We start from the raw sequence: 25,263 nt of genomic DNA on the forward strand, positions 1-25,263 counted from the left end.
CCAGAACTTTTTCCAACTTTTTCTAACTTCTGCCATGATAAAATTTGTATTGACTATTTATTGGGTGCCGACCCATGGGCGTGGTCAGCACACATGTGGTCCAATCAAATTTCTCCCTCTAGCTTCAAGGCATAACGAGGACAGTTTTAGGATTTGAAGCTACGCCTTTCATTCACCCAAGTTTGAAGTTATATACGAAACAAAGAGAAATGTTGTTTTGATAAGTACAGTTTTCTCTGCTTGTTGTGGTTACTTCGGTTGACATGTTTTTTTTTTAAATCCTATTCACTGTAAAGTTAATCACAACATCACAGAACACAACCAAATGAACGAAGAAATTAAAATTTTCATGCGTTTCTTGACTGGCTGTGGAAAATCAAAAATGTATGACTACGGACTGTGTATGAAGTTTCTTTTTTCTTTTTACAGAAAAGTTATAGGCAGTTATAGGCTATCGGTTCTGGTGGTTCATCATTCAGGTGGTGCTGTTGTTACATAATTGAAATAGTTCATTGTATGGTGTAAATTCTATTGCTCCCAAATTATCTTGTAGAAAAATGGTTTCAACAGCTGTGAAGTCCTCTTCTCGTTGGGGAATCAGTTCGGCATGTTTGCAGTCTCTTATTTGATCGCAATATGCAATTTCTTATGAGATCAATGCTTGTGTCCTTGTTGGCCAGGTTTATGCTGATTTGTGGCACGGACTGCAATTTATTGTTTTGGGAAAGCAGGGTCTTCTGATGCCAGGCTCAGATAAAGGTGCAGGAAGGCCCTTAGCAGAGATCTGGGAATCACACCCCCATTCCCCCTTTCTTTGGACCTCACAATAATCAAAAATTATAATAGTATTGGCATCAATAGATTCATTTACATATCTGAAAAATGTGTATTAATACCATTTTGCTATCATTATTGCCTGTTATTGCCAATTTGCATCATAACTTCATTTATATTTGTTCTATATGTGCTATTGTCAAATTTAATTTAATTTCCAGTTAATTTAAAATAAGCCCTCACTTCTCCTCTGCTCCACCTTCTCCAAATATGGCTTCTTCTGGTTTAAAAAAAAGTTAAAAGTTTTACATCTTGGTTTTGATTCAGAACCAGAGTTTTTTAAAAATAGGAAGTAAGTTCAAAGCTATGGCTGTCAGATCAATTAAATTGATTTGATCAGCCAAATTTCCATAGTAACTGTTTGTTTGCTCTATGCATCATTTCAAGTTTGAACCTTGTCTTGTCAATTGTTATGACCTCTCACCTTCAATTTCAACAAGTTTCTTGAAGAATTGAGACCAGAGTTATTATTGACGATGATGATTTATTATTGGTGAACAACCCTGTGTTTAAACCTACAGAACTAACAAGAACTTTGTTCCAGAAATAGTTTCATTGCCCAGTCTTTTTCAAGCTTGTATGTTCCAAGTTGATCTTTTACGAGTGTTCTTACTGCTCCACAGTTGATTTGCTGCTGGGAACACATGACAGACAAGACTGTCTAAGGATCTCAAATTGTTCAGGAATCACAGACATTATGGGCAGTAATGACATTATATTGACCTCATGATTAGAACCACACCAAGTTTATAATAACATCATGTTAACAATGACTTCAGGGGTAATAACATCACTGAATAAATTTGATTTGATTAGCTAGACCAGAGTTCATTGTGGTCTTTGTGGGGACTCTTAATGCTCCTCTCAAAGGGAGGGGATCCCTGAAGGTCCCTATAACCTCCAGTCTGTAGTAAAACTTGATGGTATGAGAGTCAGAACAGGAAAGAACATGTTCCTGTATGAAGTCATTTCTTTTGTTATTGTTTGTTTTATTGTTGTAAATACTTTTACAAACATTGTGTGCTACAGGGAGAAGCTGCATCAGTGACATCACAGAAAGCAAATAACCACACAGCTGCCGTTGCCACCCCTGCCGTGCTATGGACATGTTTCTATGTTCAATTACATTCAGAATCAGAGATACAGTTGTGGTCCAAATAATAGCGGTCCAACATGACTAATCAGACAAATCATTGTTTTTGGTAGAAATTATATTACTACATGGCAAATAATTTACCAGTAGGTGTTGTAGAGTCATAGCAAACCAACAGACCCAACATTCATAATATGCATGCTTTTGCGTCTGTGTAATTGGATAATGAATTGAAAGGGGCATGTTCAAAATAGCAGTGTGGAGTTCAATTAGTGAGGTTATTCTGTGAATGACCTCACAGGTGTCGATCAGGTGGCCCTTATTGAAGCCTGCACATGTTGTACATTCATTTCTCTCTGAAAACCTGAGAAGAATAGGTCGTTCCAGACATTGTTCAGAAGAACAGTGTACTTTGATTAAAACGTTGATTGGAGAGGGGAATACTTTGTGCAGAAAATGATAGGCTGCTTGGCTAAAATGATCTTCAATGCTTTAAAATGGAAACCAAAACCAAAGAGGTGTGGAAAAAAGGTATGGAAAAAACATCGCATACCAGGGATCATCGATCAGTTTGCATATATCAAAATACTTGAAGAGGTCATGTTGCCTTATGCTGAAAGGGAATTCCATTGAAAGGTTTTCAACAAGACAATGACCCCAAACACACCAGTAAGCGAGCAGTATCTTGATTCCAGACCAACTAAATTAAAGTTATAGACAATCAGTGCGTGACAAATGCGCCTTTGGAAGAATGTTGAAAAATTCCTATAAGCTGTTTTAACTGCAAAGGGTGGACTAACATCATATTAAACCCTATGGATTAAGAATGGGATGCTACTTACTTTCATATGTGAGTCAAGGCAGGTGAGTGAATACTTTTGGCAATATAGTGTGTTAGTGTAATGATTCACAGGAATGCTAAAGCCTAAAGATATTTCAGTTTACATTAAATATTTGAGTTTGTCAAGAAAAAGACACTGCTATTTTTTTGAACAGTCCAATATTCATTTTTCAGCACAAGAAGTGCTGAAAAATGAATAAAAATTGATAAATTGATATTTTTTTCATTTTTTCATTAAGAATATAATGTAGTGTTCCCAATGCATGGAAATAAAAACTAATGTGAGGATTTTGAGCTTTACTCGTGTTTTTAAACACACTGCTATTACTTTGAACACAACTGTACCTGCTGTGCTAGCCTTGTTTCCATGGTAACATTCACTGAGCCTGTCTCCACCTCCAGTCCCTGACAAGCCTTCAAGTTGTGCTGGCTCTTCTCAGCTTCACCAGAAATCCTCCATGATACATTGGTCTATTGACTGAAGCACCACCATTAGCTTTACTTTACATAGTTTCCATATAGTCCGTCTATTTGTCTTTGTGTTTGTATATGTATATGTACATATATCTCACTGGTCTCAGGCAAACACACACACACACACACATTAGAGGAAAGAGCAATACAGTATCATATGTAACAGTTCAGTCTGTTCCTCCTCTGAGTCCAGTCATGTTTATGAGGCCAAACTGAGCTCATGACAACACATCAACACATTAATCAGCTCTAGGGTCCTTTAGGGGGTGGGGCTTAGACACAGAGCAGTCGGAAGAGACAAAGCTCACAGCATCCCAAATTAAAGTAAAGTTGGTCACAGCTGATGTGATGAAGATAGATACATTCTCAGAGAAATGGGGTGGGCAGTAAATGCCTCGGGATCTACAGATTCATCATGTCTGAATCAAATTCAGTCCAAGGTTCAGTGAGTTGCATCTCATCAGTTCAACCACAAAACTATTCCAAATGTTCTCACAATCACCATTTGTTACTGTGTCGTTATTGTGTAGATCAAGCTTACATCAGCTTTTGTGTTGTTGTGTTATTGTTGTTGTTTTAGATGAATCCTGGATCAGCTCATCAGACCAGGTCAGGGTCTTTACTGCTGACAGAAAATTTTACTTTTTCATTGAATAGACTGACCAGGTGCAGCTTGATCAGGCATTTATTGATCAGAGGCCTGTGTAATGAAGCTGGATTTCAGTTTATTGAGCTAACTTCCGGGTTAACCCTGTATTTTCAGTATCACGAAGGTGGTTTACTTTCTATCAGGGTACATTTGCATGGTAACTTATGCGGAACGCCTAACCTGCCTCAGAGAAGATTAAGTTCAGGATAAGAGCTAAGCAGTTATACAAGACTGCCTACTGACCAGTCGGTTCTTGGAAAATTGCCTGCCCATTACCAGACAAATTGGGCTTCTTTTGATTAAGAGAAGAGTAGAGTAGATGAATATTTGAATACATATGGTGGGATTTTTTTGAAAAGCAATTTTTATAAATAAGGTGCATGCTATGGTCAAAACTACACTGTCAAATTAAACACATATTTAATTGACATGCGTTTTATCCAGTGTTGTTAGCTAAAGAGGGCTTCATTATCAGTTAAGTCCTTTGAGCACCTGCCTCTGCACCTGATGCTACTGTTCAGTTTAGTAACAGTGAATCTGCCCTACTGTCTGCTGATAAGCTAGGAGTTGGCTAATATCATACTGAAGTGGAGAAGATACAAAAACTATGTAGGGATCCTGAGCTATGAACGTGGATCATCCACACAGAACTCCAAGTAATATGATACAGAGCACAGAAATACAATGATTTCAAACAGCAAGGTGCCATAAACAAACACAAGTCACGGTGTGTGCAAAGTTCAAATTAAAGAGAAGGAGTTGATTCTGCTTAAAGGTAAAGGAATTACTATACAGCCAATTTGCACTGTGGTTAATTTATTTAAATACATGCCATCTACTGATCAATGTAGAGGCACTACTCTACTTAGGAGCATTAGTTTTCAGAACATTCAGAGATACCAACGGACAGAATTGCTAGTTAAAATGGCGTTCAGAATGCTCCCCTTGCCGACCATGAGCTCAAATTTTGTTCTGCACATATCTTCTGCCTATTAAGAATTTCAAAGCACTGTAGCCTACACTACCCCAGCATCACAGTTGTTTGTACCTGCGTTAGCATTAGATGTGCTTTGTCGCTGTTGTTGAATGTATTTCATGCAGGGATGTTCCTGAGTTGGGGAGTGTCTACACAAAAATGAATCTGCATGCTGCAACCTTGACAACCTTCCAAAATTAGGAAAAAGTGCAAAAGATTAATGACTGAAATTATTAAGAAATGAATTAATGTATTATTAAATTATTAAATACACCTACGCAGCTAATGTTTGCACATTTTATCAATTATTGTCTGTATTCATTATTTTTTATGCATTTATTGGAATTTGAATTTTTTTACTGAGCAATTTAATTCTTTATTCACTTTTATTTGTGGCACTTTTAATTGTATATAACCTATTGTTCATGAATAGATGTATTTTCTGTGGCTCTTATTTAATTTTTTGCAGCTAGCCCTGCAGATTTGGTTTTCTGACTGTACTTGATATTCATGCAGTTTTGAAGGACTGACATGTTTCCTCTTATGTACTGTATATTATGTTTTTACCTGCTAACCGGGAAGGTTCAAATTTGGGCTGGAAACTGTAAGGTTATCTGGACAACCACCATAATGAGGATAGAATTGTAAATTAAGCAATAAAAAAATCTGAAACATAAATGTATGTGACTCATACATTTAATCTTGCTGATGTGTTGGGGATTTAATATTATAATCCTGGTAATTTACACATTGACAGAGGAGGCAATTTCTTTTGCCAGCATTATTTACGGATTCTGGCAGCTGCAACTGTGTTACTGTTCTCTTGAATTATTGATTTATAGTCTTAACATTTATAGTTTGCTCCTTCAATGCAGCTCTTTGTGTCTTTTCCATAGTCGGACTTGTTGGATTCAGCAAACTCTGCCCCTTTTATGTGAACAGATCTAGTGCACAGATCTAGATGGACATACCCTGAGTTCAGTTAGACAGTTGGTAACCAGCTTTGTGAGACCATTTATCGAGATTGCTGATGCAGGTGTGGATTGACTAGGTGTAGGCTGTAGACTAACCAGGTGTAAATTATTCCAGTGTAGCCTGATCAGGTGTAAATTGATCAGACATAAATTGTTCAGTGTAGACTGATCAAGTGACTGGATCAGGTATAGACTTCAGATTGGCTGGGTGCAGATTAGGGGTGCAACAGTACGTGTATTCCTACCATTCGGTACAGGGCGTTCAGTACATGTATGCATTTGTGCTGTACTGTACTATGTTGTTTTACCCAATATTAACACGCTAAAGCAAAGCGGAACTACTTTCACTCCCTGCTTCCTCTGGGCCATGGAACACTATCACAAAGCCCTGTTTGTTGTTATTGAGCCATCCTAGCAACCCCTCTTACCATGTAAAACTGACCATCTTCACTGAGCTTGAGCTACCCAAGCAAATTTCAGTAATTAATCTAACTAACAATCAAGTCTAACTTTGGTAAAGACGAACCACGCAGAGCCATCTGACAACTTGTTTTAGCACCTAGCGTTCGCATGAGGCTAGTATTTTCTGTGTTTTATACATTGTAGAATTAAACAATTTATTTCAACTTGCATAATGGTGTTTTTTATGCTTCTTTAATTGATCTTTATTTTTATTACTTATTTTTGTTTTCCTACCTTGACCCAGGTATGTTTTTATTTCAAAAGTACCATCCTTACCATCCTTACTGTTCACACATTACTGTATATGCTCATTTTATCACTGTACATACTTCTTTCATACAGATTTAGTTTTTTATATATTTTTAAATGTCCTCTATCTCTTCTATGATTGCAATGAGCACCTGTAACGAAACAATTTCAAATCGTAGATAAAGTATTCTGATTCTGATTCTTTGTTCAGGGAAATGTGTTATGTTTAATGTTTTCACTGTTTTTTGTTTTCAATTTGATATCAAATGAAAAGCGATACTTTTTCTTTCTTTTGCATTTTTCTGTACCGAAAATGTAGCAAACCAATGATTTCAAAACCGAGGTAAATACCGTGACCGTGACTTTAGCGTACTGTTACACCCTTAGTGTAGATTGATTAGGTTTAGATTGATCAGACATAGACTAAATTGACCAGGTATATATTGACCAAGATTGATTAGAATGATCAGGAGTACAATGTAGATCACCAAGGTGTGACTTGATCAAGCATAGAATGCTATAGACTGAGGAGATAGGTATAGACTTAAGCCATTCACTGTACATTCTGCTGAAGTCTGAACCTCTAAATGTTTTTTAAGTTGTCACTTGAATCGAGATTTACCTGAGCAATAGGACAATGTCAGTGTGCTCACTGTGATCCATCAGCTGAGGACAGCTAGAGGGAGATTGATGGGGTTTGATAGGAGTGACAGCAAGAAGATTAAACGGTGTAAAGCCAGGACTGTGTCTTGTCAGATGTAAACAGGCTGCTCCTGGGCTGTAAGCAGGCGGTACATGGCTGCAGGCATCGTCTTCATGTGGATCTGAGACAGTAACAAACACAACTCAAATCAAACTTATTTACATAGTGCCAAATCATAACAGAGTTACATGAAGGAACTTTACATATAGAGCAAGTCTAGAACAAACTCTTTATGGAGCTGTTAAAGAGACCCAACATAAACCTTGGCAAAACCATTATCAATTTTTAACTGTAAGATTTCAGACAATTCCTGGGACATCCTGATAGTAATGACTGACAGTAGTCTAGTCTAGAGGTAAAAAAATGCATGCACTAGTTTTTCTGCATCTTCTTGAGATTGAATGTTTCTGAACTTCACAATACTGGTTCCTGACAGTGGATATGGAGGCCAAGGTAATGCCTTCCTGAGTTGTTAGATGATTAGATAATGCTTCTTTAATTTGCTTAGGGCCAAGTTTTGTCTGAATTCAGAAAAAAAAAGTAAAAAGTTCCATGTCATCGAGGCATTTATATCTCTAAGATACTGTATGCCTGAAGTCTGACTAGCTGATTAGTTTTGTTCGGCTTCATTAACAAGTATAACTGAATATCATCTGCATAACATTAAAAATTGATGCTGTGCTTCTGGATAATATTGCCTTCGGGAAGCATATATAGGGTGAGAGGGATTGGCCCAGTTAGCGAACCCTGTGGAACTCCATGATTAACTAAGGTGCCTATGTGTTAACATGAACAAATATCGGTCAGGTAAATATGATTTAAACCAGCTTAGTGCGCTTCTTTGGATTAATTTCATGTTTCAGTCTTCATAACAGACTATTGTGTTCAATGGTGTCCAATGCAGTATTAAGAGCTAACAAGACAAGTATGGACGCCAATCCATTGTCTGAAGCTATTAGAATGTCATTGGTAACTTTTACCAATGCTCTTTCATTGCTATGCTGTACTCTAACACATAGACAACAGACAGAGACGAACAACCCCTCACAGTCATGCCTATGGGCAATTTAGTGTCACCAATTAACCTAAACATGCATGTCTTTGGACGTGGGAAGGAAACTGGAGCACCTGTAGTAAACCAACGCAAGCACATGGAGAACATACAAATCTCGTAGAGAAAGGCCCCAGGCCCGGAAACCGAACTTTCTTGTTGTGGGGCAACAGCATGAACCACTTTTCCACTGTGATACCTCAGGTATCAGGTAAAAAAGACAAGACTATATGGATTAGATGCTGACACTATAGAAGCTAGCTTGGATAGATTTAAAGGCTGAAGAGCTGGTGAATTTTGGACTTGATATGATTTTATTTGTAAAAATGCCCATAAATTCATCACTACGCAGAGCTACTCAGCCTGGCCACAGTACTGAAAAGTAACCAAGGAATTTTCTTGTTTTCTTCTGTTAAGGCTGATTAGTAGGAGCTTCTGGCATTGTAAAGGGCTTTATTTGCATGTTTTTAATATTTATTTCAAGGCTTAATCTACATTATTGGACCGCCACTTCCTTTCTGTCTGCTTTAAGGCCCGAATTCAGCACAACAAACCAGTTGGCTCAAACACAAATGATCAAGGCTTGGTTACTTCCTCACCTCAGACCTTCCAGCAAATGGCGTCAGTATCAATAGAATTACTGTTGCTGCACTAACAGCAATGAGCAGTAATCTGGTCCTTATATATGTTAGGGAATAAGGCTAGACTGGTGTATCAAGTTGTCTTTCGCTAATTTTTGGACCAGCATCTGGTACTGAACCATCACAAAACCTCTTCAAACATCAAAATGTGCCTCTCACTCAGGTTGTGCCCTTGTGATTTTTTTTTTACCATTGTAATACACTTCATACCTGACCTTTTTTTCCTCATTTCTGGTTTTAACTAATCTCCAGGCTTCCATCCATTTTGCTTGTATTCACCTATGTTCACCTAGTTTGTGATTTATTGTGATTATGATTTTGACTGAGAGTGTTTGAGTTTGTAATGGGCCAACATGGGATGAGGCATGTGATTGAGATCACAAAAGGACTCAGTCACTCGCAGATTGAAATTGATTTGTCTTTGCAGATTTATAAAGATGCCTTTATTGTGACATTGATATAAATCATGTTTGAAGGCTAGTCTTTGAGCTGGTTTAGTTGGATCTGTTTTAGCTGTGGCCTGGATTTTGTCCAGGTCTGATGCTGGAGTGTAGTGCTGTCCCACAGGTAAAGTGACCTCCAGCTGTGTTCACTCACCTCTCCCACAGCATTGGACAGGATGTGGACTATTTTCTCATGGGGTGTGGCCACCACACTCTGACTATTGATCTCTATGATGCGGTGACCAACTCTGACCCCACCTCGCTCAGCAATGCCTCCCCGCATCAGGCTGCAGATCTATTGAGGGGCAGAACAATTCTGTTACATGTGCATCAAATCACTGTAACATAGATACAGAGCTATCATGCTACCCACAATGCCATTCTGTACACTGAAGCCCAACTGGTAGCGGAGATCAGGTCGTCTGATGAGAACAGTAGTGACTGGGGGACATCTGACAATGTTCAGCTTGATCCAGGACTGGTTCTTCAGACCCTACAAAAGGAAACACATACGACAGACTCGGTCAGAATCTAGTTTTCAAAATCTAAACAAGGCAATCCATCAATAACACAAACAGTCGTTCATTCCATCTACCCGTCTGGTCCTAGCATGTCAGTCCATTTGTCCATCAAGGACACACAGTCGATCAGCTATCACCATCACAAAGTCACAGCAAATAAGAGTGTACACATATATGCATATCTTATATATGTTATCATTAAAGAATTGGGCTAAAATTATGTAGCAGAATGAATGAATATTTCACTGTGTAGGTAGTATGTTTTAAAGGTTGTTATTGTACATGAGCAGAATGGGTAAACAGAGGTGACTTAAGTAATTCATTGACTTGATTATGTTGATAGCTTTCTGGAAAAAACTGTCTCTAAGTCTGAAAGAGCATTCCTTTGCAGACCTGTAGTGCCTGCCAGGGGCCTTAATGATGTTACTGTTGATGAAGTGGGAAGTGGGAATGTCTTGAAGACAGTGAGCAGCAGATCTTTTGTGCTTCTTTCACAATTCTAGGCAGAGCTTTCCTGTCTGTAGACAAGCAACGAACATTGTAGACTGAGTTGCCTTTGGTCAGTATGCTTTCAGTTGTAGCTCCATAAAAGGCCATCAACAGCTCCTCCTCTAAATTCTTCCTCTAGAACACTCTCAGAAAATAGAGCCACAGCTGTGCCTTTATTACCGTTTACTGATGTTAGACCAAGAGAGAACAGTTAGAGATCAGTCTTCCAAGAAATCTAAAACTGTGGACAGACAGTGAATCTGTCTGTCAGTAGGCAATTCCATCACTTAGTCTGTCAGTTTATCCGTCCATTTGTCACTCTTTCAGTCAGTCAGTGTGTCTGTCAGTCAGTTATCCTGAGATTCAGTCTGTCAGCCAGTCAATTGGTTAGTCAGTCAGTTAGTCTGTCATTTAGTAAGCCAGTCCGTCAGAGAGCCCATCGATGATTGAGTCCATGAGTCTGTCAGTCTCATATGCTCACCTTAATTATGCTCTGGCAGGTGGACAGTGGCAGTCCCACCAGACTGGTCCCGTTGATTGACATAATCTGGTCTCCGATGTTCAGTCTGCCAGACTGCTCCGCTGGCCCAGCGTGCATCATGTTTGCAATGATGACAGTGGGAAGGATGGAGCCCCACCCACTCTCGACAATGACCACGCCCAAAATCTCACCCTTACTTTTCTCTATGCAAACCTGAGTTCAGAGCAGAAACAGCAACTGATTGAGGTCACCATGTGTCACCATGACAACTCTGTGCTGTGGTCTGAGTCCACCTACATCTTTGCAGTTCTCAGATTTAGAGAAGTGGATCAGGTCATCGTTATACATGTCCTGAGTGTTGAGAAGGTCACTGTACTCCTTCTGGCTCAGGTCCTCAGGGTTGATGCCATTTGCCCGTAGGAACTCCTGGTAGGCCACACTGAAGGCCTGACCGATGGACTGGGCGATGAGCTGGGCCTGGAGGACAGGAAGGACACAGTTAGAACCGCAGTGGGTTCCTATTTTTGGACTCTGTTTCAAGGTTAAAGAACCATTGTGACTCACATCCTCTGACTCAAACACATGGCAGATCATCTTGTACTGACGCTTGCTGTCTTGACCCAGGTCTGATGCTTCCATATTCTCTTGTGAATCAGGTCGAGACATCTTACGCCGTGCCATCAGAACAACAATGTTCCCAATGTCGGCAATGTAGGAGATGGTCCTAAGCAGGTGGTCCATCATGGTGTCCTGCTCAGAGAACCAGAAATATGGCAAACTGTAAGAAAACCTGAAACTAAATCTAAGACTCTCTTGAACCCAGCAAACTGAGACCTCCAGATTCCCTGGGCCTCCATACGGACCAGCAGACACGCTGTGCATCTGTCTCTGTGATTGACAACAAGCTAAAAACCATCTCAATCTCCTTTTTGTGTGATTGTGTCTGTATGTGTAGTGTGCAACAGTACCTGGGAGTCAGCATTGAGTACTTTGATCCTTTGAGTGGAGATGAAAAGATCCACCTCTGTCATGGGCTGAGTTTCAACCTCAGGGGCCTACACTCAAACCCACGCACACAAACAATCACACAAACACGCACACACACACGTTAGCATTAGTATAATGCCATCTGCCAGTCTAAAAACTGTGATCAATAGCATTAATCATATAACATAAAAGTGCAGCAGGTAAAAAAGGTATTGAACACGTCATCATTTTTCTCAGTAAATACATTTCTAAAGATACTGCTGACATGAAATTTTCACCAGATGTCGGTAACAACCCATGCAACCCACACATGCAAGGAAATCAAACCTTAGATATCTATCTACCTACAAAGGCTTTTGTACAAAGTATTAAACAAATCTAAGTAAGTGTGTCCAATACTTTTTCCCTGTGTCATTCCATTTCATTACGCATAACTTAATTTATGTACATCTAATGTTTGATTTCTTTCCATGCGTGGGTTGCATGGGTAGGTACTGACATCTGGTGAAAATTTCATGTCAGGAGCACCTTTAGAAATATATTTACTGAGAAAAATGGTGACATGTCCAATACTTATTTTACCTGCTGTATTTATCACCTTCAAAATTCAGGATTCACCATTGTTCTGGGTCCTGAGGGGGGACCAAAGGGACTTAAACCACCAACATTATTGGTTTACTCACAAGAAGATGCTGAGTTTAACCAAGTGATTCAAGTCACAGTTAGTGCAGTACACTGAATCCACCATGGTAAAAGTCTGGTCCAGATCTCGGAAAGTTCTGGATGCATCAACATGAAGTCTGATAAAAACTTAATGAAACTTAATCAAAGAATGAACTGTATTGGCTCTGATGAAACTCCCAGATTATGAGCAACTCAGCTCACACATCAGCACACACACCAGAAGACAAATAAAAATGATTCAGAGACACATAGACATAGAAAATACATGGATAAAAAGAACACACACACATACACACAAATGGACAGATACACAGAGTGACAAAGTGTATGGAGGATCAATAAGCAGGTACTGCACCTTCTTCCTGTTCTGGGCTAATTTCTGCGCCGTCTGCAAACAGAGAAGAGAGCAGACAGGAGTCAGAGTTTAGAGACCAGATCAGGATGGAGGTAACATAACCTGACCTACCACTTATGTCTTATACTGAATGTGGCTCTGTGACTAAAAGTAAGCCCTTCCTGCATCAACTGTCGGAACATCTGAAAGCTAGCAACTGTGCTCACCTTTAAATCTCTCAGAGCGAGTTTTTATAGTCTCATCATCAAACCATCAACTTGTGTTTGAGACCAACATAACTATTTTAAAGATTTTTTTTCACTAAATAACATGTATGTTCTTGATCTGATTAATGTGAGTTTATGTCTTGGTTATGTACCTTCCAAGTTATTTTCTACCAAGTTATAAAAACCTCTTCTCAAAAGCTCTAATCTTGATCCAGATGTTTTGGTTTATTGCTAGACCCATATTTAACCTCACTTTCATTCCCAAAATTCTTGAAAAAGCAGTTGAAAGCCAATTATGTGCACATCTGCATTGGAATGGCTTGTTTGAAGAATTTCTGTCAGGTTTTAGAGTATACCATAGCACAGAAATGTTGTAAAAATTACCAACAACATTCTAAGGGCTTCAACAACAACAGCTGGGGGGCCCAGCTGTTGTTGTTGAAGCCCTTAGTTAATACTTGTCCTGTTAGATGTTATTGCTGCTTTTGACACCATTGACCATAATGTTCTATGACAAAGGCTGAAACAAGGAGCCGCACTAAGCTGCTTTCATGTTAACAATAACTTTTGCTTGAGCCCTTTAGTTAATCATGGAGTTCCATGGGGTTCTGTCCTTGGACCAAACCTTCTCAGCATATATATATGCTTCCCGAAGGCAATATTATCTAGAAGTGCAGCATTAATTTTCATTATGCAAGGGATACTCGGTTATATTTGTCAATGAAGCCAAATGACACTGATCAGCTAATCAGACTTCAGGCATGTCTTACAGAGAAAGAACTGGATGACCTGCAACTTTTTACATCTGAACTCGGACAAAACTGAAGTCATTGCTCTTGGTCCTAAACACTTCAGATAAGCATTAGATAAGTGCTTGCTCTTGGAGGGATATGTTGGGTCTCTTAAACAACTCCATAAACAGAAATTAAAGTGTTTAATATCTATAAAACCAAAGCAGCACAAAAGGAAATTCTGTTCTCATATCAGAGGTGTTAGGGATGAGTACATAGATTTGTCAGAGAAGAAATCATTCAAACTGATGGCCACAGTCATAGTATTCATCAGCCGTGTGTTTGTGTCTCTGTGAATGTCTGTCTGTGTTTTTGTGTGTGTGTGTGTCTGTATGTAAGGATGTGTGTGCTTCTGTCTCTGTGTATGTCTATGTATGTGTTTCTGTATGTATGTATTAGGGGTGTAGTGATACACAAAAATCATGGTTCGTTACGTACTTCGGTCACGGTTCGGTTCATTTTCGGTACAGTATGGGAACAAAATGCAAAACCTAAAGTTGCTTGTTGTTTATTTGCGTGTTTATTATTTGTAAACCAACAATTTATTGTAACATTATACAAACAGGAAAATAAAATAAATGCAAAGTGCTGCCTGGTAATAAGTTTAATAAAATATTCACAAATAAACAACAAATGTATGTAATCTTATAAAAAATAAATTCCTTGTAAACAGCTTTTAACAAAACTTTTCAACAAATAAAGTGCAGCACTAACAGTTCCAGCACGAAGCCCCGTTCAGTTTTACTCAACCTTCATATTTTTTGTCAGAAAAATTAACTTGTCCACATTGTCAGCAATAAGTGCAGATCTACTGGCAGTTACAATCTCCCCAACAGTTGAAAATACCCTCTCGCTAGGGACAGAGGTAGCGGGTATGGCAAGGTAGTGCTTTGCTAACTTGGCAGTTAGGGGATATATGGGCTCATTGGTCTTCCACCATAGAAGTGGGCCAGAGTCTACTGAAATAAAGCTCACTGCCTTGTATGCAGCAACCTCTTCCTTCACCAGCTGCAAAGTATCCTTGTTTCCCACCTGTGTCTTGAAGAGCTCACCAAACAGTTCACCCATTGCTGACTTCTTGACAGAAGGAGATGGTTCAGATGCCTCTGGGTGCTGTTGTCCCTTTGGCCTAAAATAAAAAAAAAAGTATAAATATTTTTAACATGAATACTAGTGACACAAGCAATTAGTTGTTTCAAAATTAGAAGTGAAATAGACATTTTATGCACATAAAATTATTTCTTATTAAATGATTACAATACCTCTCCTTCCATGGCCACAATTTCTGTGATGAGGTTGTTGTAGATCCTGTCATGACAGGCATCATCCACATGAGGGGTGGGAGGAGAGGTTTAAACCTTGGATCAAGTGCTGTGCATTTGTGGAGGAAGTCCTGACAAGAAGAGTGCCTGTCCTCGAGGTTTTCTCTGATGGCAGCCTTGACTTGCGTCACTGTTGCACATTCTCCATCATGTGGTTCCACAGAGTGGAGAATTGTGGCTTTGAGGGGCAGGATCATGGATGCTGAAGGTGTAGCTTCGGTGCTTATCAGTGTTGTGAGAGTTTTTAGTGGCTTCAGGAACTCACCTCCTGGTCAGAAAATGTGCTGATATCTTTCTTCTCGAGAGCCCTTTCTGTCAGTGCCAAGTACACTACTGCTTGCTGCTCAAGGTACCTCTCAAGCATATAACTTGAGTTCCAGCGGGTGGTGATGTCCTGAATAAGGGTGTGTTTTGCTACATTAAGCATCTCCTGTTTGCACTCCAATATGTGTGCAGCTGTTGGGCTACGGTGAAAAAAAGACAGCAGTCTGGATATTTGATTGAGACCTGTTGCTTTCTGAGACGCTAGATTAATAGTTTGGGCAAAACACCCAATTTGGGGGCCCATTCCAGCTTCACTCACTGCATTGACCATATTCCTGGCATTGTCTGTTGTGACTGTAATTGTTGTTCCTGGCCTCTCCAATTTCAACTCCAACAGTGTCTCTTTAAGTCCCTCTGCCAGGTTTGCGCTGGTGTGTTGTTCATACATGGGCCGAGTTTGCAGAACATGGCTCACTATGTTCCACTCAGGGATGATATGATGGGCAGTTAAGAGTTGTATAGCTCTCATTAGCTCTGGATGTCCATCCATCAGTTGTGAGTGCTACTGTACATGCTTTTGACAAGTCTTTGACAACAGAAGATTTAGCTTGTTCATACAGGTCTGGTATTATTTTCTGGCTGAAGTGTGGGTACTTCATACCGGGATTAATCACCTTTAACATGTGTTTAAAACATGCATTGCATTTTCAACAACTGAATATGGTCTTAGATCCGCTGCTATAAAAACTCCAATGGCTGTTGTTATAGCTTTAACCCGATCTGAATTGCCATGGAGAGGCTGCTTGAATGCCGACGTCAGCTGCGTTTACACTAATGTGTTTTTTTCTTGTATTGGTGACATTTACATTCGGGTGGTGCCATTTCAGGTAACTTTGCATGTTTGTCGTGTTGCCGGAAACGTACCCGATCTCAGCTGAACAGTGACGGCACACCACCCTTGTTTTATCCACCTGTCTTTCTCCGTTTAAGTATTTAACCAGGAAGCCGAAGTGTTCCCAAGCAGGAGACTTTAGCGACAGGGGAAGGTCTTGAAGCTCCGGTTTATCACTAGCAGTAGTCATGATGCACACGGGCTGCACATGTAGCGGTGGAATGAAAACACACGCAACTTCCAGCTCGCGACCTCACCCGTGGACAGCCCTGTACCGAACTGAACGTCCCGTACCGAAACGGTTCAATACAAATACCGTATCGTTACACCCCTTGTATGTAGGTGCCTACGTATAGGGCTGTTTGTCTGTATGTAAGTGTGTGTGTGTGTCTGTGTAAGTAAGTAAGTAAAATTTATTTATAGAGCAATTTTCATTGATAAAATCACAAAGTACTTTACAGAAAGGATAAAATGCAGTAAAATACAGAGATTACAAAAAACACAACAATGACATAACAACAAGTAATTTCACAGATGCAAGGAAAAGCCTGTCTAAAGAGATAAATTTTAAGTTCACTCTTAAAACCGTCAGTGGACTCTATGCGGCGTAAGGTCAGTGGGAGTGCGTTCCAAAGGCGATGGGTACTGGCCTGGAAAGAGCAGTCACCTCGCGTTTTAAAATGGGTGCGGGGCACCATCAAAAGTTTTTGATCTGACGACCTTAATGAAAGTGAGGTAGAGTAGGGTCTCAGTAATATGTACAGGGGAACTTGATCATTAACAGCTCTAAAAGTAAGTACTAAAATCTTAAAATGAATCTTAAATTTAACTGGTAGCCAATGTAAAGAGTATAAAATTGGGGTGTTATGATCTCTTTTCCTGGCTCCAGTTACAAGCCTTGCTGCTGTATTTTGCAGTCTGAAGGCAATTTACAGCCTTATTGTTAAAACACATAAAAACAGTGTTGCAATAATCAATGCGAGATGACATAAAGGCATGAATTATCATTTACATTTTGGTTTTTTAAATCATAGACCTCAGTTTAGCAATGTTCCAGAGATGATACAAGCAGTTCTCCACCAACTGTTTACAGTGGTGATCCAGGGACATGTCCTTGTCAAACACAACTCCTAGATTACGTAAACTAGGTTTGACAGAGAGACCTAACTGACCTAAATGCTGCTTTTTGAAAGGAATGGCAGGATCTGTGTTCTGTAGTATCTGTAATCAGTGTTTCTGTTTTAGCAGAGTTCAGTTGAAGGATATTGTTATTTAGCCATTTTTTGATGGCAGTCAGGCAGACTGTTAAGCTATCGAGTTTGTGTAGCTCTGTCAGCTTGAAATAGCAGTAGAGCTGAACATCATCAGCATATAGATGATAAGATACATCACTGAACTCACTGATAATCACTTGTGTATGTCTATGCATGTGTTTATCAGTCTCTGTGTGTGTTCTGCAGTCTAACACAAATGTCAGTGTTAACAGTTGATCAGCAGATCTCATATCAGAGGACTCTGATGACATAATTTCTTGGAGTGACTGATAACATCATTCATTGCAGCTGTGTGTCTCTGCTTGGATTGCATCATCCTTCTCAGAGCCCCATTAAGAAACAGGTCAGTTTATTTCGGCGAGCCTCTCAATCTGGGGCAATTTGTGACAAAACAGTAACTCCGTGAGGCGTGAGAGAGGACAAGAATCTCTACGACTTTGGAGAAAATGACGCGTGCACCTCAAACTATGTGCACGTGATGGTGATTTATAATTTTTTTTAAATTTACAAATTTTTAATCAAAGAGTATAAAAGATATCAGCAAGAAGAAAACACAACTTGGTAGAGAACAATTTTTCCTCAGTTTTAAAGGTTAAATGGACTGTGTAGCTGTGTAGAAAGTATGCCAAAGTATCAGGTTTAAAAAAGCTGAAGATTTTGGGGGATTTTTTCTGTCTCTCATTAGAAATGAATGGAGGTTTTTGGCTGCGTTTTCGCTGGTTTGGTCCCTGGGGGTCGATTCAAAGCTCTCCAATGAGTAGGCGAACAAAATTTTTACGGAAGAGGAATAATAATAATATGTAAGAAGAATGAAAAATGCAAGCAATGACAATGGTGACTGTGCAGGCCAGCGTCACTAATAAATAAATTATAGTCTGGAGAAGATTAAGTCGTGCCTCTGTGCTGAAGCCTGTGGCACAAAATAATAAGTAAGAAGAATAAAAAATGCGAGCAATAACAATAGTGACTCTGTGCAGAGCCCGAGTCATTAATCATTGTAATGACCCTATTTCGGCTGTGAAGCACTACTTCTCAGCTTTCAGATGCTGCTGGCATGACTCCAATAAAGCAATCGTTCACAAACTTATCTCAATTTGAAGTGCAGTGACTGCAAATTTAAAGTTTGATTTATGTTAGTCATGTTGCTCTCGGCTTAGACTACCGGGGGACGCACCGACCTCTCTCTGTCCATCATGCATGTATATCACTCCATCACATCACAAAATTTTTTCTTCCTGTCCCCATGTTACACCTGTAATTGCAGACAGGAAGGGACAATTCATCTCTGTTCCATGTTTCTCCTCATCTCCTGTTGCAGGTACTAGGCATCAATTGCTCATTACATATGTATGTTTTTTTTTTTATTTGTTTTGCATTCTGTCCATCTGCTCTTGTTCTCTATGTATCCCTCCATCTATTTTTCTGCTCGTTCTCCCACCCTCTACCTCTTCCCTCCTTCCTTTTTTTTTCAAACCACAATGAATATAGTGGGAACAAAAAGCAGACAAAATGCAGAAGGATGTACAGTGAAAGAGAAGCAGGTGGTGGTGGTAGGAATTAGTGGAGTGAAGGATGCTGTGCTTTTGTCATCATTTCAGAGAATTAGTAGATTAAAAAACAACCATTGGACAGTGGAAAAACAAGCTAAATACATTGCAAATGCATCAAAAATAGCTAAAATTAAGGACAACCCCTGTCAATTAAGGGTATTGCCATTTCTTGTCCATCTACACTGATTTGCTGCATAAAAGTTTCCCCAAGTCAAAAAAAAAACCAAAAACAAAACAACAACACAAACTCGACACAGTGTATAAACTAAATATGTACCTTTACTCAAATAGGAATTTCTGCACATTACAGTATTACAGTAGTTATTTTAGAGAATTTGACAATGGAAAATTAACTGTACATCAAAATACATTAATAGGTATAATTAAAGATACTATCTGTAAATTTAGGGTATTTAACAATCATTTTAGTAACCTGAACAAATATTCACTGGGAGTCATCCTCTTTCATATATGGAATGTATGTGACCCATTTCCACTTCATGTCAGGACTGGATCTTCGGATCTTTACTTGGCAACTGTGGCGACAGGGTTAGGGAAACACACAGAAATTGTGAGTTGTGTGTGAGCTCGAAAAGGCTTTTAAAACATATGAAATGTTACAATAAAATAATCAATTTTGCACAGTAAAATTACATTACAAAAAATAACACAAATTGGTCATTTAAACAGGTTAGTTTCTGTTTTCAAAGCTTCCGCATTTAAAGTTCAACAGGAAACTCAAAAATAAACGACATCAGTAATTCTGCTTTTTTTTTTTTTATAGAAAAAAAACTCACTACCCCTAGCCCTCACCCACTACCCCTTCACCCTCGAAAGGAAGCCGCAAGGGGTTGGGAGTTTTAGTCTTCCCTAGGAATTGGGACACAACTTGCTAAGTCACTGCATAATTTATCTTCAGGCACGCAAGCGACTGTGTTGTCCCAGCAGCAACATGGAGTGTACGGTTCATGGAAATTTCAATCAGCATTATTTTATTTTCCTATGTACCCCCTCACCCTGTTTGTACTCTGTCTGTCAATGTAAATTTTGTAAAAAAAAAAAAACCTAACAAACAATAAAAGCAGCAACATGGAGTCTACGGTTGCGATCGGTTTTTTAGCATTCATCATATTTTGGTTGATGAATTAACCAAGAAGTACACGGAGAATACACCATCGATGTCTGTTGTCTCTTGTGAATTTTTTGTGGTTTTTCTTCTCCGACTTCTCCACATCCTCTCTCTTTCTGGGGGTAGCCATTGTTGTTTGATTCAGTATGCAAATTATGACATAAAGCATTCTGGGAAATTTTCACTGGCCCTTCCTTGAGAAGTCAGCATCAGAAAACCCTCAATCTGAAGGGCTAGATTCATAGCCCCTACCCTTACATGAATAAAGGAATGTACAAAACTTACGGGTAGGGCTAAAAAGTAGGGGTAGGAGGTGTATTGGGGCTGGGCCTTTCTCTGTAAAACAAAGTGACCCAGCTGCCATCTGTCACTTAGTCACAAAATCAACTAAAACGATAGCTATCTGCTAACAATGGCTTACATGAAGGTAGCAATTTATCAGAGGGATACTAACGATAGCATCAAGGCTGTTCACTGGAGGTATGAAAATTAATTAAAATATCGTTCACATGCGTTATCCGTGATACTCACCTCAAATGGCTTTTGGTTGACATGTTTATTGTGGCTGTCTCAGACATCATCCTTGAAGAACATGCGCCAATGAAGGCACGTCTTTCCCTGCATGACGGACTGGAAGGACACCAGCACTAATCCAAACTAAGTGTCATTCTTCAGACTCAGCCAGTTGGTCGTCATGGGCTCCAGTTTCCAGCAAACAACTGGCGCCCTTACTGAAATTGAATCTTAATTACCCGCAATTTTAAGGAAAACACTTGACTGGTTTTCCAGAATTTTGTATGTCTTCATTGTCAAGGACAGCAATTTGTAAATTAATATGTCACAGTTAATGTAAAATTGCATTTGAATATAATTTTTTTTTTTAAATTACCTTAAAAAAATGTATAATGTAATATTATAATTGTAATTCTAGTAAATCTTTAAATTACTGCTAGTATCTGTTAATTTATATCACATTACAATTACATTGTCTTATGGAAAATGGTAATAAACCTGTAAAAAATACAGAAACGTATGTAAAATTACAGTTAAAGATGTACAAATACAATAAATTGTCATTAAAAAACATAATTTTAATGTAACCTTAAATTATGGTTAATTAACTGTAATTTTAAACATAAAACCTAAAATTACTGAATCTGTAAATCTATTGGCAATTCATTGTTTTATTCCAAAACGGAAAAAATCAGTAAGAAAAATTACAAAACATTTCTTCTTCATTTTTTTTTTTTTTACAGAGTAGACTGCTGGGGGAAGGACTGAGCACCTCCACCTGAGTGCTTGCTCATGGGGGAGATGTGTTGGGTCTCTTTAAATAATTTGGCAGTTTCGGGTAGTTTGGTCCCGACATTCGATTTGGCGCTGTATAAATAAATCTGATTTGATTTATTTGTGGATCTCTGGAGAGATGGGAGTCCAAAAGGTGTCCCAACAGAGGAGCTGAGTCAAATATTGTACCAAGTGATAGATTGAACTCGGACTCGGTAAGTGATAACACATGTATGTGTGCATTCCCTAAATATGAGTGAAGCCATCAGCAGGGCCCCGAGTCAGGACAGGCTCCCCAGGCCCTCCACCCTGTGTGCGTGAGCACAAGAGGCACCAAACCCAGAGGGCCACCACAGCCAACTACCAGTATTCCATTCCAGTAATGGAGGCACCCCACTGGCCAAAGAGACCCACCTGGGAACATAAGCAATGCCCCTGTGGGCAGACCCCGGTGAAGTGCCAGAAGGAGGGAAGGGCTACAGGGGCAGGGGGCTTTAGTGCCGTGATGTACTAGCCCCGTGCCCCCGACTCACACAGACTGAGGAGACTGCGAGAGAGGGAAATCTTCCATGCACTGGGAAAAGTCCCCACCCCTGGAAGGTAGAGAGGAAGCGGCAAGCCATCGCACACTAGCCAGTGTCAGAACCACAGAGGCCAAAAGAGTCACCATAGACCCATCAGCAAAGAGCACCACGAGACAAATCCCAGGCAGGAGGCCCCAGAAGACCCCGGGCATCCAACTGAACCGTCTGCCAACCGTCTACGGAGGACTACCCTCCCCCTGTACCATGCCATGACTAGCTGCAAGCGAGTGTTTCCTTTCCTGTGCTTCTGCTATCCCTATTGACAAAGCATTGCGCAGCACCCTGAATAAGTGACCCTCCCCTCTTTCTCCCTCTTGCCTCTCTCTAAACCCAACCAGTCAAGGTAGGTGGCTGCTCCCCTGGGCCTGGTTCTGCCTGAGGTTTCTGCCTATTAAAAGTAAGTTGTTTGCTCATGCTCAGGGATTTGATTGGTCTCTTTAATAATTCTATAAAGAGTTTGGTGTAGACCTGCTTTATACACTGCGTTCCAAACTGTTATGCAAATAGAATCTAGCATGTTTCAATTAAGCAAAAATTTGAATTTGAATTTTTCAGTTCAAGTTTTCAGTTGTTCTGTTTCTCCTGTCAGTTTACATCACTGACATTAATGTCAGACAGGTTTGGTAATTGGTATTGATAAACTTGATATTTCACCAGAAAGTAAGAGATATCTTCGTACTGTAAAGAGATTTTTGTGTGATTGAGAGTGCACATAAAGATGTATTAAGCAAAAGTTTCTGTAAGGCAAATTAATTGGTATTAATAGAGTAGCTGTGAAAAAATAACTGATATAACTGAATTGATAAGAAGCTTCTGGTGCCTCTGGTGTCCCAGAACCTCTTGATGCAGGATCCACCAGAGGCTTGCTGATGGCCAACTTTAACCAATGTCTACAAGGAGGAACAATGGCAGTGGACTAATTATCAAACTGTTTTATTCACTGATGAATGCTGTACTATACTGCATGGTCCAGATCAGTGGAGTTCTGGATGGTTGGTGGATGGCCACCATGTCCCAACAAGGCTTCAAAGTCACCAAGGAGGTGGTGGAGTGATGTTTTGTGCTGGAATTGTAGTTGGTTGGCAGGCTCCTTTAAGGTGTCCAAAGATGTCAAAATTACCTCAGAAAAATATGTGGCGTTCTTAACTGAAGGACTATAACATTGTATATTCCTGTAATTTTGGACGTAAAATGAAAAATATGTACATTCACAACAGCTCTAATATTTCAGCAGTTGCTGAATAATATCAGACAGATTCTATCATTTTGTTTTTTCATGTTGAACCTCCAAACTTGTTGAATATAAAGAAAAATATTAATAGTCCTCCATTCTCTGAAAGAAACTGATGTGTAACAAATTATTCAAAGGATGTAACTGTATATACTGAATTTATCTGTATATAAATGTAGCTCCGTTTGCACACATGGAACTGCACTGGGTTGATACAGAAGAGCTTGATAACTGCTACAGATCATGATTTCAGATCCAGATCAGGATTCAGACTCAGATCTAGATCCTGAATCCTGAATGTGTGTGGGTGTGTCTCCTTCTGTCTTTGCATCTTTCAGTGTATGTCTCTCTTTCTGTCTGTGTCTCTGTCTCTGTGTGTGATCACCTTGATGCGGCTCACAGCTTCCTGTGCCTGCATCATTCGTATTTTCTTGGATGGGGTCTTGTCTGACATTAGGTGGGTGGAGCCCAGGTAGTTTGCTGCGAAGATGATGCCATCGATCAGGTCTTCAGGGTCACAGGGACCTGGGACTGGAGGAGGACAGAGGGCCAGAGACAGGTCTCTGTGTCTCATCATCATGTCTTTCTGCCATATCATCATGTTTTTCTATTTCATCATCATTTCCCTGTGAACCACCATGAAGAAGTAGTCTGGAGGAATAATCGACTTAAACCTGGACTTCATGTAGTTGAATTGTCACTTTAGTTGTACTGTAAGAAGCTGCAAATGATTCACTGAAGCATCTTGGACATGGACTGACATGAACAGTCATAGTTTCCACCACAATCTGTCTATAAAACAGGATCTGGACACTGATTTGAAGAACGTAAAACCTGCTTTCTACCAAATGACACTCCAGTGATTGTGAGGAAAGTCAGATATACTGAAATCTACATGAAAATGTCCCACATTACACTTTAATTGCTCACTAAATGTTTTCCTCACTGTACCCAGTACAGAGATAAATGTTCTTTGTTGTTGTCTACCACACAGCTTCTACTAAGTCAGCTGTCGTCCATGATCACTGATGATCATGATCACATGGCTGCTCATAGAGAGGTGAGTGCACTGAAGTGATAAGAGGATGAATACTCACCTTCTACATATGTGGGAAAGGAGGCGAGGCTTCTCCTGGACTGAGAGCAGAGAAAAGAGAATGTCAAACATCAGCAAATCATAACAACAGGATCAATGTGAAAGGGTGAATGTACCTCTTTACTGGAAGGAGATGATTCAAAGCTGGCATCCTGCAGCAGGTGTCTGGTGGAGGACTCTGCTCCTGGAGGAGAGGGTGAGCCTGAACCAGCAGACTGCAGGGACAGAACCAGGGGTGGACCAAGACATTTCAGACCTTACACTCAGACCCAAGACCTATGTATGAACCATATGGCCATTAAAGAAATTAAGCAACGAGGAAACCATCAAGTAACAGCTCAGTGAAAGTCATTAAATAATGGCATCTTCCCTCCTCCTGCTCTTGATCTCCATTGTAGTTGAGGCAGTTGGCTTCCCTCCCTGAGCCTGGTTCTGCCAAAACATTCTGCCTCTAAAAGGAAGTTTCTCCTTGACACTATCGTCACTGCTTGCTCTTGGAAGGGTGTGTTGGGGACAACTCCAGAAAGACTTGGTCTGTACCCACCCCATTTGTAAAGTGCCTTGATGTAACTTTATTATGATTTGGTGTTATATAAATAAATTTGATTTTAAAGGTTATAACTGCCATTATTAAAGGTTATTGTTAATGGGTTATTTCTGATTATTGATATTATGAAGTGTGGATGTTTTTATGTATCACAGGTATGGTAACTCTGCACTACTGCCACAC

General features: G+C 39.7%; 1 protein-coding gene across 4 annotated transcripts in view; it reads right to left on the reverse strand.

Moving 5' to 3' along the window:
- apba1a (amyloid beta (A4) precursor protein-binding, family A, member 1a) overlaps positions 1-25,263 on the reverse strand; it is a 55,821-nt gene that overhangs the window by 5,513 nt on the left and 25,045 nt on the right. Inside the window, exons 3-13 of one of the 4 annotated variants that reach the window (XR_003841114.1) lie at positions 24,650-24,748; positions 24,535-24,574; positions 23,823-23,968; positions 12,908-12,940; positions 11,850-11,936; positions 11,446-11,631; positions 11,179-11,358; positions 10,882-11,094; positions 9,764-9,883; positions 9,545-9,685; positions 7,175-7,376 (exon numbers count right to left, since the gene is read on the reverse strand). Coding sequence is in view for 3 of the 4 variants with exons in the window: in XM_029511296.1 (XP_029367156.1) it covers positions 7,305-7,376; positions 9,545-9,685; positions 9,764-9,883; positions 10,882-11,094; positions 11,179-11,358; positions 11,446-11,631; positions 11,850-11,936; positions 12,908-12,940; positions 23,823-23,968; positions 24,535-24,574; positions 24,650-24,748 (1,317 nt within the window). In the remaining variant the exon portion in view is untranslated. Of the gene's footprint in view, positions 1-3,275; positions 7,377-9,544; positions 9,686-9,763; positions 9,884-10,881; positions 11,095-11,178; positions 11,359-11,445; positions 11,632-11,849; positions 11,937-12,907; positions 12,941-23,822; positions 23,969-24,534; positions 24,575-24,649; positions 24,749-25,263 lie in introns of those variants that run through there. The other 3 variants (XM_029511296.1, XM_029511297.1, XM_029511298.1) reach the window with 3 other exon arrangements.

The sequence above is a fragment of the Echeneis naucrates genome, chromosome 9 (genome assembly GCF_900963305.1).
Source record: "Echeneis naucrates chromosome 9, fEcheNa1.1, whole genome shotgun sequence".
Classification (NCBI taxonomy): domain Eukaryota; kingdom Metazoa; phylum Chordata; class Actinopteri; order Carangiformes; family Echeneidae; genus Echeneis; species Echeneis naucrates.